Source organism: Phycodurus eques, chromosome 1 (genome assembly GCF_024500275.1).
Source record: "Phycodurus eques isolate BA_2022a chromosome 1, UOR_Pequ_1.1, whole genome shotgun sequence".
NCBI lineage: Eukaryota > Metazoa > Chordata > Actinopteri > Syngnathiformes > Syngnathidae > Phycodurus > Phycodurus eques.
In genome coordinates this window covers 20309920-20327419 of record NC_084525.1, presented here as the reverse complement: position 1 = coordinate 20327419, position 17500 = coordinate 20309920, and the positions used below count along the sequence as shown (strand labels likewise).

The following is a 17500-nucleotide window of genomic DNA, read 5'->3' as shown; positions in this document are numbered from 1 at the left end:
GTTGTACAAGATGGTGGTAAACTCTGTCCCTACCTGCAACATGCCATAAAAAAATCAAACTGTTGTGCACACCATTGATATCTGGTGGCATTAGAATTCCATATCCACAAGCAATTTATTTGACAAAGTCAAATTCCCATTTAGTTTTCTCTGGGCACGCCGGTTTCCTCCCACATCCCAAAAACATGCATGGTAGGTTAATTGACCACTCTAAATTGCCCATAAGTGTGAATGTGAGTGTGAATGGTTGTTTGTTTGTATGTGCCCTGCGATTGGCTGGCAACCAGTTCAGGGTGTACCCCGCCTCCTGCCCAATGATAGCTGGGATAGGCTCCAGCACGCCCGCGACCCTAGCGAGGAGAAGCGGCTCAGAAAATGGATGGATGGATGAAATTCCCATTTAACCCCAGATTGTGATAAATCTACCGTGAGAGCAATTCTATTTCAGGGAAGTTGGTTTTGGTTTCATGGTATCACTCTCAAGAAGACATCTGGATTAATTCTTTGTGTGGCGTGTGGACCTCAGCAATCGAACCCCAATTTACCCAAATGTGACTTATCCTGAGGTTGGATTGTACACGAACATATGGGATGATGTAGGGAGATGTTTTACATTATCCATCCATCCATTTTCTGAGCCGCTTCTCCCCATGAGGGTCACGGGCGTGCTGGAGCCTATCCCAGCTATCTTCAGGAGAGAGGCATGGTACACCCTGAACTGGTCGCCAGCCAATAGCAGGACACGTACAAACAAACAACCATTCGCACTCACATTCACACCTAAGGGCAATTTAGAGTCTCCAATTCATTCATGTTTTTGGGATGTGGGAGGAAACCGGAGTGCCCGGAGAAAACCCAAGCAGGCACGGGGAGAACATGCAAACTCCACACACGCGGGCCGGGATTTAAGTCCCGGTCCTCAGAACTATGAGGCAGATGTGCTAACCAGTTGTCCACCGTGCCGCCGTTTTACATTATAAGATGTTTAAATAAGATAATCTTCAACATCAATCAATTAGCATAGCATCCTCAAATGACTTCTGCAGAGGCTAAAAACACTTTATTCATGATACATTATGTGTAAGTGAATGATGAAATCATCTAATTTAATCAATAACGGTAAAGACGTACCCCTCTGAATTTCATTTTGAAAATCAATGCATTTTACTGACACGAATGTTTGAATTATTGGGTAGTTGTTTTCATTCAAAAGGTAATAACTGTTTTGAAGAAAAAAAAATTCTCAAGTGATATTTTCCACTCTTTTAATGCCAAAATGTCTCAGCCATTATGTATCCCGAATTACATTTCATGGTTTGCAACATGTTTAATGAAAATGCTAATAACATTTTTGGATATACTGTATAGGATTGGGCGGCACGGTGGGCGACTGGTTAGATCGTCAACCTCACAGTTCTGAGGACCGGGGTTCAATCCCCAGCCCCGCCTGTGTGGAGTTTGCATGTTCTACCCGTGCCTGCGTGGGTTTTCTCCGGGCACTCCGGTTTCCTCCCACATCCCAAAAACATGCATTAATTGGAGACTCTAAATTGCCCTTAGGTGTGAATGTGAGCGCGAATGGTTGTTCGTTTGTATGTGCCCTGCGATTGGCTGTCAACCAGTTCAGGGTGTAGTCTGCCTCCTGCCCGATGATAGCTGGGATAGGCTCCAGCACGCCCGTGACCCTAGTGAGGAGAAGCGGCTCAGAAAATGGATGGATGGATGGATGTATAGGATTGGTCTCATATTGCTCAATATGTCTTTTCATGAAAACTAACACTGATGCATCTTAATGTCTTCAGGGTTCCTTTTCCTTTGGTTCTTTAGTTCTTCTGTCACTCAAGTTGTCTTTAACGTTAATGCCACTGGAAGGGGCCTTGTTATGTTGTTGCAATACACCAGAGGGATCTGTGAGCTGAATGCCAGATTGTGCCAACCATTTTGCATTCACACAATAGCAGACAGCAAAACAGATGTTGTTATTTCTGAGGTATATATGGATTTGTGAAAGTCAGAACAGTTGTATGTTTTTGCCATTATTATGAATGTACAGTGGAACCTCAATAGAATGGACTTAGGCGACTTTCATACTGCAGATCATTTCCGATTATTTTGCCGAATGTGACATGTATCTGATTTTTTCATGTCAGTGTTAACGGTACAATTCCGATTGCTTCATATCCAACAAGGACTTCTTTCATATATGGTTATGAATCGGATATGTATCCAACGCGAGTGCAGTGTGGACGCTCACAGGGCAGACATCATCAAAAGGCAACAAACGTCGTAATTGTTCGACAAAACAGACATGCCACAAAACGAAACAGTAGAAAACAATCAGTGGTGAAAAGAAGGTACCTTAGAACTGATAAATATAAGAAAATGTTGGTTGCATAAAATCCTTCTAACTGCCACAAATGTGCCATGGCAAGCCCTCCACAAGGAGCCACATTTATAGCCGTAAACACTTCGCCTCGCAGATGCACGCATGCATGTGACGTCAAGGACGTGTTCCGTCCACAGTAGAAGCCGCCTTTGTTTTTGTAATGTGAAGGACTGCATAAACGATGGGATTTAGCAAAACATCTAAGGAGCGTAATAGTGGCGGGGTGTTCCGCTATAGCCGATTGTTACATTGAAACACTTTTTTTTTTTTTTTGGGGGCCAAATGCACCCGTATTACTGTGAAGTAAAAAAATATTATTTTGTAGTTTTCTTTCGTGGCGTAAAATGCAGAGTACAGGACAAAGTTATTTCAAATAAATATAAAAAAGCTTGAAAATGTGTGAAAGTTTCACATTTTATCCAAACTTACCACGCTACTGTGTTTGGTCATGGTGACATTGTTGACATACAGTACTCGTCATAGGCGAGTCGCTTTCTTGAGACGTGAGGAATTAGTGTGCATTCTAGTTCCAAATCCGTTGTCAAGGCGAACGGTTTGACCAAAAAAAGAAAAAGAAAAAAAAAGAAAAACTGTTACTGTACCTCAAATAGCACATTCCAGACTCCCCGCTCTCTCTCTGTGGAGCGCTCTATGTACAATAGACATTAAATGGAACCATCTTTACATAGCCGCCATATCAATGCCCCATATTCAACATGGCCACCACTTAGGCATGGGAGGCACTTTATTTGGAACTGGATCTAGTAATGTGTATCTGTGACGAGGAAATACGTCAGTCCCATTTTCTGCCTGCATTGTGCCACAACGCCAGTAAACATCCATCCATCCATCCATTTTCAACACCGCTTATCCTAGTTAGGAGTTGTGGGGCGCTGGAGCCTATCCCAGCTGACTTCGAGCGACAGACGTACTACACCCTGAACTGGTCTCCAGTCAGTCACAGGGCACATATAGAGACGGACAACCATTCGCACTCACATTCACACCCGTCACTGAGTGGGAACTGAACCCACACTGCCCGTACCAAAGTCAGGCGAGTGTACCACTACACCATGAGTGACTTCCAGGAAACTTCTTCTTTTCCTTTCGGCTTGTCCCTTTAGGGGTCGCCACAGCGCGTCATCCTTTTCCATGTAAGCCTATCTCCTCCATCCTCCTCTCGAACACCAACTGCCCTCATGTCTTCCCTCACGACATCCATCAACCTTCTCTTTGATCTTCCTCTAGCTCTCTTGCCTGGCAGCTCCATCCTCATCATCCGTCTACCAATATACTCACTATTTCTCCTCTGGATGTGTTCAAACCATCGAAGTCTGCTCTCTCTAACTTTGTCTCCAAACCATCAAACCTTGGCTGTCCCTCTGATGAGCTCATTTCTAATTTTATCCAAGCTGGTCACTCCGAGAGCGAACCTCAACATCTTCATTTCCGCCACATCCAGCTCTCCTTCCTGTTGTCTCTTCAGTGCCACTGTCTCTAATCTGTACATCATGGCTGGGCTCACCACTGTTTTATAAACTTTGCCCTTCATCCTAGCAGAGACTCTTCTGCCACATAACACACTTGATACCTTCCTCCACCTGTTCCAACCTGCTTGGACCCATTTCTTCACTTCCTCACCACACTCACCATTGCTCCAGACGGTTGACCTCAAGTATTTAAAGTCCTCCACCCTTGCTATCTCTTCTCCCTGTAGCCTCATTCTTCCCCCTCCACCCCTCTCATTCATGCACATGTATTCTGTCTTACTTCAGCTAATCTTCATTCCTCTGCTTTCCAGTGCATGCCTCCATCTTTCTAACTGTTCCTCCACCTGCTCCCTGCTTTCACTGCAGATCACAATGTCACCTGCAAACATCATGGTCTATGGGGATTCCAGTCTAACCTCATCTGTCAGCCTAGCCATCACCACTGCAAACAGGAAGGGGCTCAGGGCTGATCCCTGATGCAATCCCACGTCCACCTTAAATTCGTCTGTCACACCTACAGCACACCTCACTGTTCTGCTGCCCTCGTACATGTCCTGTATTATTCTAACATACTTCTCTGCCACTCTAGACTTCTGCATGCAGTACCACAGTTCCTCTCTAGGTACTCTGTCATAGGCTTTATCTAGATCTACAAAGACACAATGTAGCTCCTTCTGACCTTCCATCAGCATCCTCAAGGCAAATAATGCACCCGCGGTACTCTTTCTAGGCATGAAACCATACTGTTGCTCGCAAATACTCACTTCTGTCCTGAGTCTAGCCTCTACTACTCTTTCCCATAACTTAATTGTGTGGCTCATCAACTTTATTCTTCTATAGTTCCCACAGCTCTGCACATCACCCTTGTTCTTAAAAATGGGCACCAGCACACTTTTCCTCCATTCCTCAGGCACCTAGAATTCTATTGAACAAGCTGGTCAAAAATTCCACAGCCTAGATGCTTCCATACGTCCACAGGAATGTCATCAGGACCAACTGCCTTTCCATTTTTGATCCTCTTTAATGTCTTTCTAACTTCCCCTTTACTAATCATTGCCACTTCCTGGTCCACCACACTTGCCTCTTCCACTTTCCCTTCTCTCTCATTTTCTTCATTCATCAATTCCTCGAAGTATTCTTTCCATTTAGCTAGCACACTGCTGGCACCAGTCAACATATTTCCATCTATCTATCTATCTATCTATCTATCTATCTATCTATCTATCTATCTATCTATCTATCTATCTATCTATCTATCTATCTATCTATCTATCTATCTATCTATCTATCTATCTATCTATCTATCTATCTATCTATCCATCCATCCATCCATCCATCCATCCATCCATCCATCCATCCATCCATCCATCCATCCATCCATCCATCCATCCATCCATCTATCTATCTATCTATCTATCTATCTATCTATCTATCTATCTATCTATCTATCTATCTATCTATCTATCTATCTATCTATCTATCTATCTATCTATCTATCTATCTATCTATCTATCTATCTATCTATCTATCTATCTATCCACCCTAACCTGCTGCACATCCTTCCCATCTCTATCCCTCTATCTGGCCAGCCTGTATAGATCATTTTCTCCTTCTTTAGTGTCCAACCTGCCATACATGTCATCATATGACTCTATTTGGCCTTTGCCACCTCTACCTTTGCCCTGTGTCGCATCTCAATGTATTCCTTTCGCCTCTCCTCGGTCCTCTCAGTGTCCCACTTCTTCCCAGCTAACCTTTTTCTTTGTATGATTTCCTGTACTGTGAGGTTCCACCACCAAGTCTCCTTCTCTCCTTTCCTGCCAGAAGATACACCAAGTACTCTCCTCCCTGCCTCTCTGATCACCTTGGCTGCAGTGGTCCAGTCTTCTGGAAGCTCCTCCCGTCCACCGAGAGCCTGTCTCACCTCTTCCCGAAAAGCTGCACAACACTCGTCCTGTCTCAGCTTCCACCACATGGTTCTCTGCTCTGCCTTTGTCTTCCTAATCTTCCTCCCCACCACCAGGGTCATCTTACACACCACCATCCTATGCTGTCTAGCCACACTCTCCCCTACCACTACCTTACAGTTGGCAACCTCCTTCAGATTACATCGTCTGCACAAGATGTAATCCACCTGCGTGCTTCTACCTCCGCTCTTGTAGGTCACTCTATGCTCCTGCCTCTTTTGGAAAAAAGTGTTCACTACAGCCATTTGCATCCTTTTTGCAAAGTCTACCACCATCTTTCCCTCCGTTGTTAACCCTGGCCACGACCGATCCGGTATGGAATTCTTTGGATGAACGCTCATCTTTGTTTGGCAAAGTTTTAAGCCGGATGCCCTTCCTGACGCAACCCTCTGCATTTATCCGCGCTTGGGACCGGCCCACAGTTTGCACTGGCTTGTGCCCCGCATAGGGCTGCATTAGTGACCTCCAGTAAACAACAGTGGCCAATTCTGGAACTTTGTCAATGGCATTTTCAATGACAAATGGAAACTATTTTCACACTGTTCAGTCCCGATGGTCCGTTTTATCCGATATCCCTTATATCGGGGTCCGTTTTATTGAGGTTCCACTGTATAAAGACAAGAGTGTAATGAGTTTGATGTGTAGTAAAGATCATTTAGGCAATTTTATCCGCAGAGTTTGAAGGGCAACAAATTGCAGTTTGTGCAACTGACATGGTTGCAAAGTCTTAACCGTTATGCACTTTTATCTTTACCATTATCCAAAAAGTGTATTTCAGTGGGCTACCACCACTTGCTCTGTCAATGGGTTCAATTAACAAAGCTACGACAGAATTTAAGTCAGGATAAAATTGATGGAGAACTTCATGCATTTTCAAGGATGATTGTTCTTTAATCAATTTACTCCTATTTCTAGTTTACATAGCTAAATTACACAATTGCTTTGTCTGTTTTTTAAAAGTGTAGTACTATAAAGTTTTAACACCAATAGGTAAAGTTCAGCCTTTAAGTTTACTGATAATTTTCTTTTATTATCAAATAAAGTTGTTCTTCATAATTAAGTGTGATTTTTTTTCCCATGCAAGTTTAGGAAATCTTGTTGTTCAAAAATACATTTGCATTAGCCTGCCTTAAAATTTGTGTATTTATCTCTTGTTTGTCTTTACTATTATTGCCTAAAATTTACAAACCCCAATTCCAGTGAAGTTGGGACATTGTGTAAAACAGAATAAAATTATTTTCAAATAATTTTTAACCTTCAGTATATTCCTTTGAATATACTACAAAGACAAACGATTTAATGTTCAAACTGGTGAAGGTTATTGTTTTTGTTGTTGCAAATATTCTTTCATTTTGAATTTGATGTCTGCAAAAAGCTGGGGCAAGGGGAATAAAAGATTGGGAAAGTTGAGGAATGCTGAAAACACACCTGTTTGGAACATTCCACAGGTGAATAGTTAATTGGAGACAGGTGAGTGTCATGATTAAGTATAAAAGGAGCATCACTGAAAGGCTCAGTTGTTCATCTCTGTGAAAAACTGCTTTTGCAAATAGTCCAAGTTTAAGAACGTTTCTCAACGTACAATTGCAAGGAATTTAGGGATTTCAACATCTATGGTCCATAATATCGTCAAAAGATTCAGAGAATCGGGAGAAATCTCTGCACTTAAGCGACAAGGCCGAACATTGAATGCCCGTGACCTTCGATCCCTCAGGCAGCACTGCATTAAAAACCGGCATCATTATGTAAAGGATTTTGCCACGTGGGCTCAGTTACACTTCAGAAAACCATTGTCAGTTAACACAGTTGGTCGCTAAGATTTCTAAAATTATCAATAACTTTTTGAAAATAGGACTGCAGGCATGCCTGTTTCAGCATGGGATATATTTACCCATATAAAATCAAGGTGGCATAAAATAATATCTAAATTAGAAAAAAAAATAACAAGAGTCTTTACCGATATTAATCGAACTATATGAAAAGGACCTAAATACATGCTTGTTGAAGAAGCACCCACCTGTGGAGTCTCATAGGAAACAAAGACACTCTGGCGGGCTGTTACAGGATCATCCACATACTGGCAAAGGTTGTTCCCCTCCACACGGATGAGATGGCTGGCTGGGGCTGCTTGGCCTGAATAAAAAGCAAATAAAATGTTAATATCACGGTGATGAATGAATTAAGTTCCCTGTATTTGAACTGCATATTGTGTCAATAACAGCTAATGTTGAAATCACTATGCACACACTTTGTTAAAGGCAGCAAATTCCATTGTACAGTTAATAAGATTGGGTGACCGTACCATCATTAAAATCTCGGCCGAGTTTGTGGTTGGGGCAACGTTTGACCACTTCTGTCACATGCTCGGCCTTCTTGTAGACAGGCATCGCTCGGATAATGCTTCCATGGGGAGGGGATGAGGATAGCTTGATCTGGATGGGACACGTCTTGGCAATCTGACAGTAGAGCTTCTTCAGCAGGGGGGAGTACTAGGGGAGGAAAAAACATGCACATGGGGAGAGGCAAATAAAAAGAATATGTGTTGCATGCATACTATATGAGCAGCAGCAATAATGTAGAGATGATTCAAATAGTTCAGTGACAATATGCAAAGATGATGCCACTGGCAATAAATATGATGCCACTGGCAATAAATATGCAACAGGGATCCATTCATATTAATCATAGAAGTTTGCTAAGGTATGACACCTTGGATAAAAAAAAAACAATAAAAAAAACCCAATATGCCTTCACTCAATCTCAATCTCGAATATTGGTTAAAAATCGGATTGTTTTGATTAAACAACACAACTCATCAGTGCGTGTGCATCACTTCTAAAATGTATTTTACCCCAAATTATACAAACTAGGATGTGATGCGTCCAGCTGGGGAAGAATTGTTTCTTTCTTGCAAATTATGATTTTGCTTGTTGTTACACCTTTACTAAGTGCTTAGAAATGCACACACTACAGTCTCAGCGACGCCCCCACCTTTCTTTTTTTTCACAACATGTATGCACGCACACATGCACACATACACACACACACACACACACACACAACCACACACTTAGCCATCAGCACGAAGGGAAATGAAAATGCCTGTGCACTACACAACAGGCCCCCAGCCTGTTCGGACATGTTTTAACAACCGCACCTTCCCAAATTATTATTATTATTATTATTATTATTATTATTATCATTATTATTAGACGGGCGGTACGGTGGGCGACTGGTTAGCACATCTACCTAACAGTTCTGAGGACCGGGGTTTAAATCCCAGCCCCGCCTGTGTGGTGTTTGCATGTTATCCCTGTGCCTGCGTGGGTTTTCTCCAGCCACTCCGGTTTCCTCCCATGTCCCCAAAACATGCATGGTAGGTTGATTGAAGACTCTAAATTGCCCTTAGGTGTGAATGAGTGAGCGAATGGTTGTTTGTTTCTGTGTCCTGTTATTGGCTGGTGACCGATTCACGGTGTACCCTGTCTCTCGCCCGAAGATAGCTGGGATAGGCTCCAGCACGCCACCCTTGTGAGGATAAAGAGGTACAGAAAATGGATGGATTATTATGAGGCAGCACTAGGATGGACGACTGGTTAGCAAGTCCACCTCACAGTTCTGAGGACCCGGGTTCAAATGCAGACTTGCCTTTGTGGAGTTTGCATGTTCTCCGTGCTGCCGATTATTATCCATCCATCCATTTTCTGAGCCGCTTCTCCTCACCCGGGTCGCGGGCATGCTGGAGCCTATCCCAGCTATCATCGGGCAGGAGGCGGGGTACACCCTGAACTGGTTGCCAGCCAATCACAGGGCACATACAGACAAACAACCATTCGCACTCACATTCACACCTACTGGCAATTTAGAGTTGTCAATTAACCTACCATACATGTTTTTGGGATGTGGGAGGAAACCGGAGTGCTTGGAGAAAACCCACGCAGGCACGGGGAGAACATGCAAACTCCACACAGGCGGGGCCGGGGATTGAAACCCGGTCCTCAGAACTGTGAGGCAGACGCTCTAACCAGTTGTCCACTGGCCCCCCCCCCCTGATTATTATTAATTTTTTTATTTTTTTTTAAACTACGATAGGCTTCAGAGTCATTGATGGTGTAGTGGTTCATTCGTCTGCAATTGGTGCAGGAAGCATGGGTTCAGCTCCCACTCGGTGACAGGAGTGAATGTGAGTGAAAATGGTTGTCCATCTCTTTAATGTGCCCTGCAACTGACTGGTGACCAGTTCATGGTGTGGTCTGTCTTTCGTCCAAAGTCAGCTGGGTTCGGCTCCAGCACCCTGTGACGCAGAACAGGATAAGTGGAATTGATAATGGGTGGATTATTATTATGCTATGTGCCATATGAAAATATTGTTATTTGTATGCTGTGGTAGCAACAAGGAGATTATCATTATTTTCTTGCTTCTGAAGAGTTGACATGATATCACAATTTATTGTGAATAAATGAACAGGCCATATGAATATACCTTTTGCTAGAACATCTTTCAGTGCATGAAACAGTTCTGTGCTTTTTTTCCTCTCAATCTTCTAAAATTCAGATGCCAGTGGAGATGTCTCGACTTGTCCACAATACTGACTGTTCACAAGCACCGACAACACATGAAATGGCCTGCATCAATGTTCAAAGTGAAGAGCAGCATTAATAAAAGCCACCTCCTGTTGAGACAAAAGATGAGTTTGTCTACAGAACATGCAGTAAGAGTTTTGTAAAAATGCACCTTCAGAAGTTGTGTAAATGTGTAGTGTATAAATATAATCTCGTAATTTATCTCAAAATTTGTATTAAATTTTCTGTCAATTTCCTTTGAATTCACAGTTGGAAGCCAACCATCTTTACAATACAGTATGTCATCAGACTGTGGTCCACTGGAGGCAGGTCCTGACAGGCTTTTGGAACGAAGGAATTGCCTGATCGCCATCCATAACACAAGAAACAGCTTTCCCAGTGAGAAATTCACCCAATTCCCCAAATTTCTACAGTCATAGTTGCTGAGTGAAGACCAATATGTTTCCTCATGTAAACAAGTATTTTGTTACAGTTTTTCTCAATTGCTAAAACACAAAACCCTATTATCTGAACCAAATCCTCTGTGCCCTGAACCCATCCATCCATTTTCTGAGCCGCTTCTCCTCACAAGGGTCGCGGGCGTGCTGGAGCCTATCCCAGCTATCATCGGGTAGGAGGCGGGGTACACCCTGAACTGGTTGCCAGCCAATCGCAGGGCACATACAAACAAACAACCATTCGCACTCACATTCACACCTACGGGCAATTTAGAGTCTCCAATTCATGCATGTTTTTGGGATGTGGGAGGAAACCGGAGTGCCCGGACAAAACACACGCAGGCACGGGGAGAACATGCAAACTCCACACAGGCGGGGCCGGGGATTGAACCCTGGTCCTCAGAACTGTGAGGCTGACACTCTAACCAGTCGTTCACCGTGCCGCCGCCCTGAACCCATTTATTTATTTAATCACTCTTTTGGTTGAACCTTAAACACTTCACCTAGTTAGACACGACTTGCCAATATATTTTCACCCACTAAAATGCATTTAGGACTCTCAGGCATTTGTGTTGGATTTGAACTGCTGAGGCAGTTTTACACAGCGGTCATCGAATCAGTCCTGTGTTCTTCCGTCACAGTCTGGTTTGGTGCTGCTACAAAAAAGGACAAACTCCGACTGCAACGGACAATCAAAACTGCTGAAAGGATTGTCGGTACCCCCCTACCCACCCTTGAAGACTTGCACGCTGCCAGAACTAAGACAAGAGCGTGCAAAATCCTCTCGGACCCTCCGCACCCCGGTCACCAGCTCTTCCAGCTCCTTCCCTCAGGTAGGCGCTACCGATCAATGCAAACTAGAACTAGTAGACATTCCAACAGCTTCTTCCCTCTTGCGATCAACTTCGTAAACACCTAACCTACAATTCCATTACAATATGCTGGCAATTTTTTGACTTGAGTTCGTTGTCACATTTCTGTGGGGCCAATTATATATTACTCGTGCACTCACTGTAGTTGTCTCACCACGCTGCACTATTTGCATATCTTTTGTTGACCAATACTGGCCACTCATGACAGAGTAGCATCTGCTCCATTTGCACACTGATTGAGGAGTATCTGCAACATTTGCACAATCAACATTGTCCCAGATTATCGCACTACTCGTCACTTTAAACCGCATACACTCCTTGAAGTCTCGGCGCCCTTTGCACAATGGTCATTGCACCGGACTATTGCAATATTAGTCATTCAAACTGCTCTAAGTGCTAGAGGACTCTGCATCCTTTTGCACAATTGTCAAAAACAATCAATAAAAATGTACCGGCATTACCAGATAACTAGCAACCCTTTATTGCTCAGTGGCGGTTTTTCTAAAAGTCTTTAGGTCTCAAAGGTTTTCTCTGTCAATTGACTGTCTGTTGTCGTACTAGAGCGGCTCCAACTACCGGAGACAAATTGTTTTTTGGACATACTTGGCAAATGAAGATGATTCTGATTCTGGTTCTGATAATGGTAAGCACAGGTGGCAAAAGTGAACCTCAAATAAAGCACAGGTGTCCCAACTTAAACACAGCAACTCAAAATTGATGACACCTGTGGCTAATGATGTGAAGAAACCAAAATAAGTCAGTACAGTGAGCACTGGTTGTAAACGTTTCACTAAGGTAAAAAACAGTTACAGAGAGAGAAAGAGAGAGAGAGAGAGAGAGAGAGAGAGAGAGAGAGAGAGCGTAAGTAAAAGAGAGAGCGTAAGGTCAAGGAACGAGTGTAAGTGTGACTGTGAATGGTTGTTTGTTTCTATGTGCCCTGCGATTGGCTGGTGACCAGTTCAGGGTGTAGCCCGTCTCTTGCCCGAAGATAGCTGGGATAGTCTCCAGCACGCCCGCGACCCTAGTGAGGATAAGCGGAACAGAAGATGAATGAATGAATGAAAGAATATTCCTACAGCTTTATGATCTGATCATTCATCCATCCATCCATTTTCTTACCCTGAACTGGTTGCCAGCCAATCGCAGGGCACATACATACAAACAAACAACCATTCGCACTTACATTCACACCTACGGGCAATTTAGAGTCTTCAATCAACCTACCATGCATGTTTTTGGGATGTGGGTGGAAACCGGAGTGCCCGGAGAAAACCCACGCAGGCACGGGGAGAACATGCAAACTCCACACAGGTGGGGCCGGGATTTGAACCCCGGTCCTCAGAACTGTGAGGCAGACGCTCTAACCAGTTGTCCACCGTGCCGCTAATCTGATCATTCTTTTCCTTTTTTCTGTTGTGTTTAATGACTGTTCAACGACATTTTTCATTTTGAATGATTCGGGGTCTGTTTTGTGGAAATAGTTAGGTTTTGTAATAACATTTAGGTGTTTTGTGAATTTAGCTTGAATGTTTGGATTTGTGTTTAAGGTATTGAGAAAATGGGTGGGGGTTACAACATTTTTATAGCAATTGAGAAAAACTAATGATTTAAAATGATCCCAGAAAATCCATAAACTGCTTAATGTTGACCTTTCTCTTGAACAATTTAACAGTTCTGGGGCCCAAAAGTTACGATTTGCAACTTTCAGATTCATTTGTGTTTTATGCAAACACAATTGTTGATGAACAGCCAAACGGATTAAAATCTTATTTTTTCTAGATGTTTATGAGCGCATCAGTGTTGATGACTGGATTGCAGATGATACGCCGGGAAAATGAGGGAGATGCATTGCAGGGGCGTGTTGGGACCTGCGTCCTAACGGAGAGAAGCTAATAGCCGGGAAGAGCAACGTCTGACAGGCCGCTTTGCACTACATGCTGGAACATGTACCTCTCAACGCATCACAAAACGCCCCCCCGTGCCCCCAACCCACCCAAAACACACCCACACACACACACGCACACCCACACACACACACACACACACACACACACACACATACTGTACACAAAGACAGTGATTATGATAGGAAACTTCAGGAATTCGATATCATTTGCAGATGTGGTGGTGCTTGGTTACTTGCAAGATACTGTATGTGGAGTCAGGCACCAAGGGTCGAAAAGGAGGCCGAGCTCCTGACCTCTTGTTGTTATATAATAGAGGAGAGGAGTACATTATTGTTATTTTGAGAGGTCATATGGTCAGTGGCAATCCCATCGTACTGGTTTTTACAGCCAACTATGTTAAAGCGCCCCCCGCCCCATGTTTAATGACACAGTGGCATCTGACTAATGACAGGTTTCTTCATTATTTACCTGCATTCTGCTGCCTCTACATCATTACCTTCACACATGGTCAAAATGTCCACAGGACACAATATTTGCAAACCAAAGTTGATAATTTGAGACCATTTTGTTGCACAATCAGTGAAATAGAGAAAAGAAACAATTCAGATGGATTTTCCTTTTTTTTTGTAGGATTATTGCACTTCATGGACTTAAAAAAATTTTAATTACTGGGAGCTGTCAAAGATGACAGGAAGTTCAGATAAGTTACAGATTACAAAGCATCTCATAAAATAAGTTTTAGCATTTTGTTTTCATGATATTTAGTATTTTCTCCCCCCCCAAAAAACATAAATGTCGCTGTATATCAAAGTGCGATTGTGAAAGACGCATCAGGCAATAAAGTTTAGAGGAAAACTGAAAATAGGTTTTTTTTCAGGATAGGCTACAATGAAACTCAAGGCACTCGAGCTGACAGGTTTAAGTAGTTTTAGGCCGTAGGAAAAAAGCAACAGCAGAATAAAAGCAGCAGGTTAAAGGTCATGCTCTTAGGTCGGCAGAGGGATCTTCTTCCATCACTGAGAGCTGCGTGAAGAAGCCCACCATGCATGGTTGCCTCCAGCAAACACAGTCACAGAGGAGCCCCTCAAACAGACACATTCAAACAGATGCATAGTGATGGAAGTGTAGTTTGTATCCCGTTTCTCTTTTCAACAAGGTTAAATGTGTGACAGGCAGCGGTGACACCTTTCCACGGGTGTTCATGGGAGCAGGGGTCTGTGTGCATGTCAGTGGGTGCTATAAATCTATTTACACCATCACCAATGGGGCCCCGCTACCCGTTTAGGGACACAAAGCAGAGAGACAAAGAGCCAGGTTTTACACACAAAGTATGTGCTTACTTCTTTTCTTTTTCTACTTCATTCTTGTCTTTTTAGAAGAACTGTACCACTGTTGCAGTTCGTGGTGAGTCATTAAGACACAAGCGTCAAACTCAAGGCCCTGGGGCCAGATCACCACATAATTTTTTGGTGACCCACTAAAGCAAAAAAAATGTGTCTACTTCTTGTTTCTTGCTAAATGGATATGTTCTTTTCATTTGGGCAAAAAATGTGTACCAAAGTTGCAATTAATTATTTCAGATATTACAATATATATTTGCTTGTTACTGTTTTCCATGACTTATCCTGTCAAATTCAATTTGTTATTAAATAAATGTAGTAAAAATTCAATGTAGGGAAAATATAATATGATGAGGTGATTATACTTTTATTTGATTTTCACAGTCATAATGGCCCTCTGAAGGAAACCATAACTATGATGTTTTACACCGCTGCATTAAGACATCCATGTCATAAACTAAAACAAAGCCTGCAATTGACTTTGGTAAATGTGTGTCTGTGTGTGTGTGTGTGTGTGTGTGTGTGTGTGTGTATATATATATATATATATATATATATATATATATATATATATATATATAGAGAGAGAGAGAGAGAGAGAGAGAGAGAGAGAGAGAGAGAGAGAGAGAGAGAGAGAGAGAGAGGGAGAGAGAGAGAGAAATAGAGAGAGAGAGCGAGAGAGAGAAAGAGAGAGAGAGGTTAGACCCAATGTGTTATCACAATTATTGAATTTAAGTAAAACAACACAAACATGAATGACAATGAAGATGAATGATGTGTAAAAAGAAAAGTTGTACCATTAAAAAGACTTTTAACCATGTTCTTCATGGAATATGACGTTCTGAGAACCAATTTGTCACTTTTGATTTGACTTGCAGGAGAAGAGAATAGAAGGCAAGATGAATCATTGGCTGATCCGTTACTTTTCCTTGCACAGGACAGGCCTGCACATGTGCTGGCTTAACTGTTTGCAACTGTGTACGGATCTCTTAGCGTGCATGCGTATGTGGTTGCATGGTGGCAAAGCAGAACGGAAAAATAAAAGGTCAGACCAAGGCTTATCGAGTATGCGTGTACTTACTGTCCATGTGGCCGACTTGGCAGTGCTAGACTGCTGGAAGGACACCTGGAAGGCGTGCGGTCCTGGGTAGTCGGTGTTGGAGGGGATGGCCGGAGCAGGCGAGAGGCCCTCGAAGGTGGAGTTGGGCTGGGAGTAGGGCGAGGGGGTGGGCACGGCCGAAGAGGCGTTCGCGGAGCCGTAGGGGCTGGCGGGCCTGGCACTGCTCCCCAGACTCTCCATGCTGCTGCTGAGCATATTGTACTGGGACTGGGTGAGAGAAGAGCAGAGGAGAGAATGAGGGAGGTGAAGAGGGAGGAGAGAGACAGAGGCAGGACACAGGTAAAGATGCTGGAGAGACAGCAGCTTGGAGTCACACAGGGAGCTCGGGTTACATTATGCTATATGTCTGTGTATGTAGATTCCTAGTCATCCCGGTCATGGGAATCCACAAAGGTTGAATCGAGGCAACTGAACTCTTCTTGTTTCTTGAAGACGTTACTCTTTTATAAATTGTGCAACTGCTGAGGTCGGTGCCCAGGTAGTGATATATTGATCATATTTCATACTAAAAATGACCACTAAGATACCAGTACGCATCATCTGTACGCCGCCTCGAAGGCTTGCACGCTGCAAGAACTAAGGCGACCACCTTTTCCAGCTCTTGCCCTCTGGTAGGCGCTATCGAACATGCACACTAAAACCAGCATACATTCCATTTGTTAACTTTTTAAACAGTTGACTCAGACTCCATAATGGCAATGCTTACATCTCTGTAGTTTGATTATTACTGTATTCATCGTTAAAGCGATTTTAATCTTCATAATTTACACATTGTTACTGATCAGTATTGCCTCTCTCCTGGACATTTTATATTACCTAAAGACTCCCTGATCTTTGGACATCAGTATTCATGTCTTAAATGTAGATTTGGTTTCAGAGGCGTTTTTTTTTTTTTGCTGTCGTACTAAAGAGACTCCAATTACCAGAGACAAATTTATTGTGTGTTTTAACATACTGGGCCAACAAAGCTGATTCTGATATAGGCAATAAATCTATCATACATACAAGAGCACAGAATTGTGTGTGTGTGTGTCAGTTGTGGTTACAGAATGGTTCACACAGCAGCCACTAGGGGCTATGTGGGTTAACTTGTAAAACACCAGTGTAATCTGCAGTCTAATTAGCTGCCACCCGCCTCTTGTCCTCCTTGCTGGGTTTGAGGAGAAGGAAGAGTTGTTGCTCCGAGGCGCGTGTGTGGTGACACACTTGTCAAAGTTAACACACATCATCAGGCCCCTTTTCGAGAGCTACACAGTCATACAACTTTTCTAATTAATTGCATGATCCATATTTATTGATTGATTTTAAGTCAATTTTAACAAAAAACAAAAGTCTATCAGTCCACCTTGTTCTCATCCAAATCCATTTGTCTATTTAAAAAAAAACTCAAAGTGGTA

General features: G+C 43.0%; 1 protein-coding gene across 1 annotated transcript in view; it reads right to left on the bottom strand.

The window, feature by feature from the left end:
• Positions 1–17500, bottom strand: part of tp73 (tumor protein p73) — a 25148-nt gene that overhangs the window by 7275 nt on the left and 373 nt on the right. The window contains exons 2-5 of the mRNA XM_061682105.1: positions 16065–16310; positions 8146–8332; positions 7861–7976; positions 1–33 (exon numbers count right to left, since the gene is read on the bottom strand). The exon at positions 1–33 is cut by the window's left edge and continues 77 nt beyond it. Of these exons, the coding sequence (XP_061538089.1) occupies positions 1–33; positions 7861–7976; positions 8146–8332; positions 16065–16310 (582 nt within the window). The remainder of the gene's footprint in view (positions 34–7860; positions 7977–8145; positions 8333–16064; positions 16311–17500) is intronic.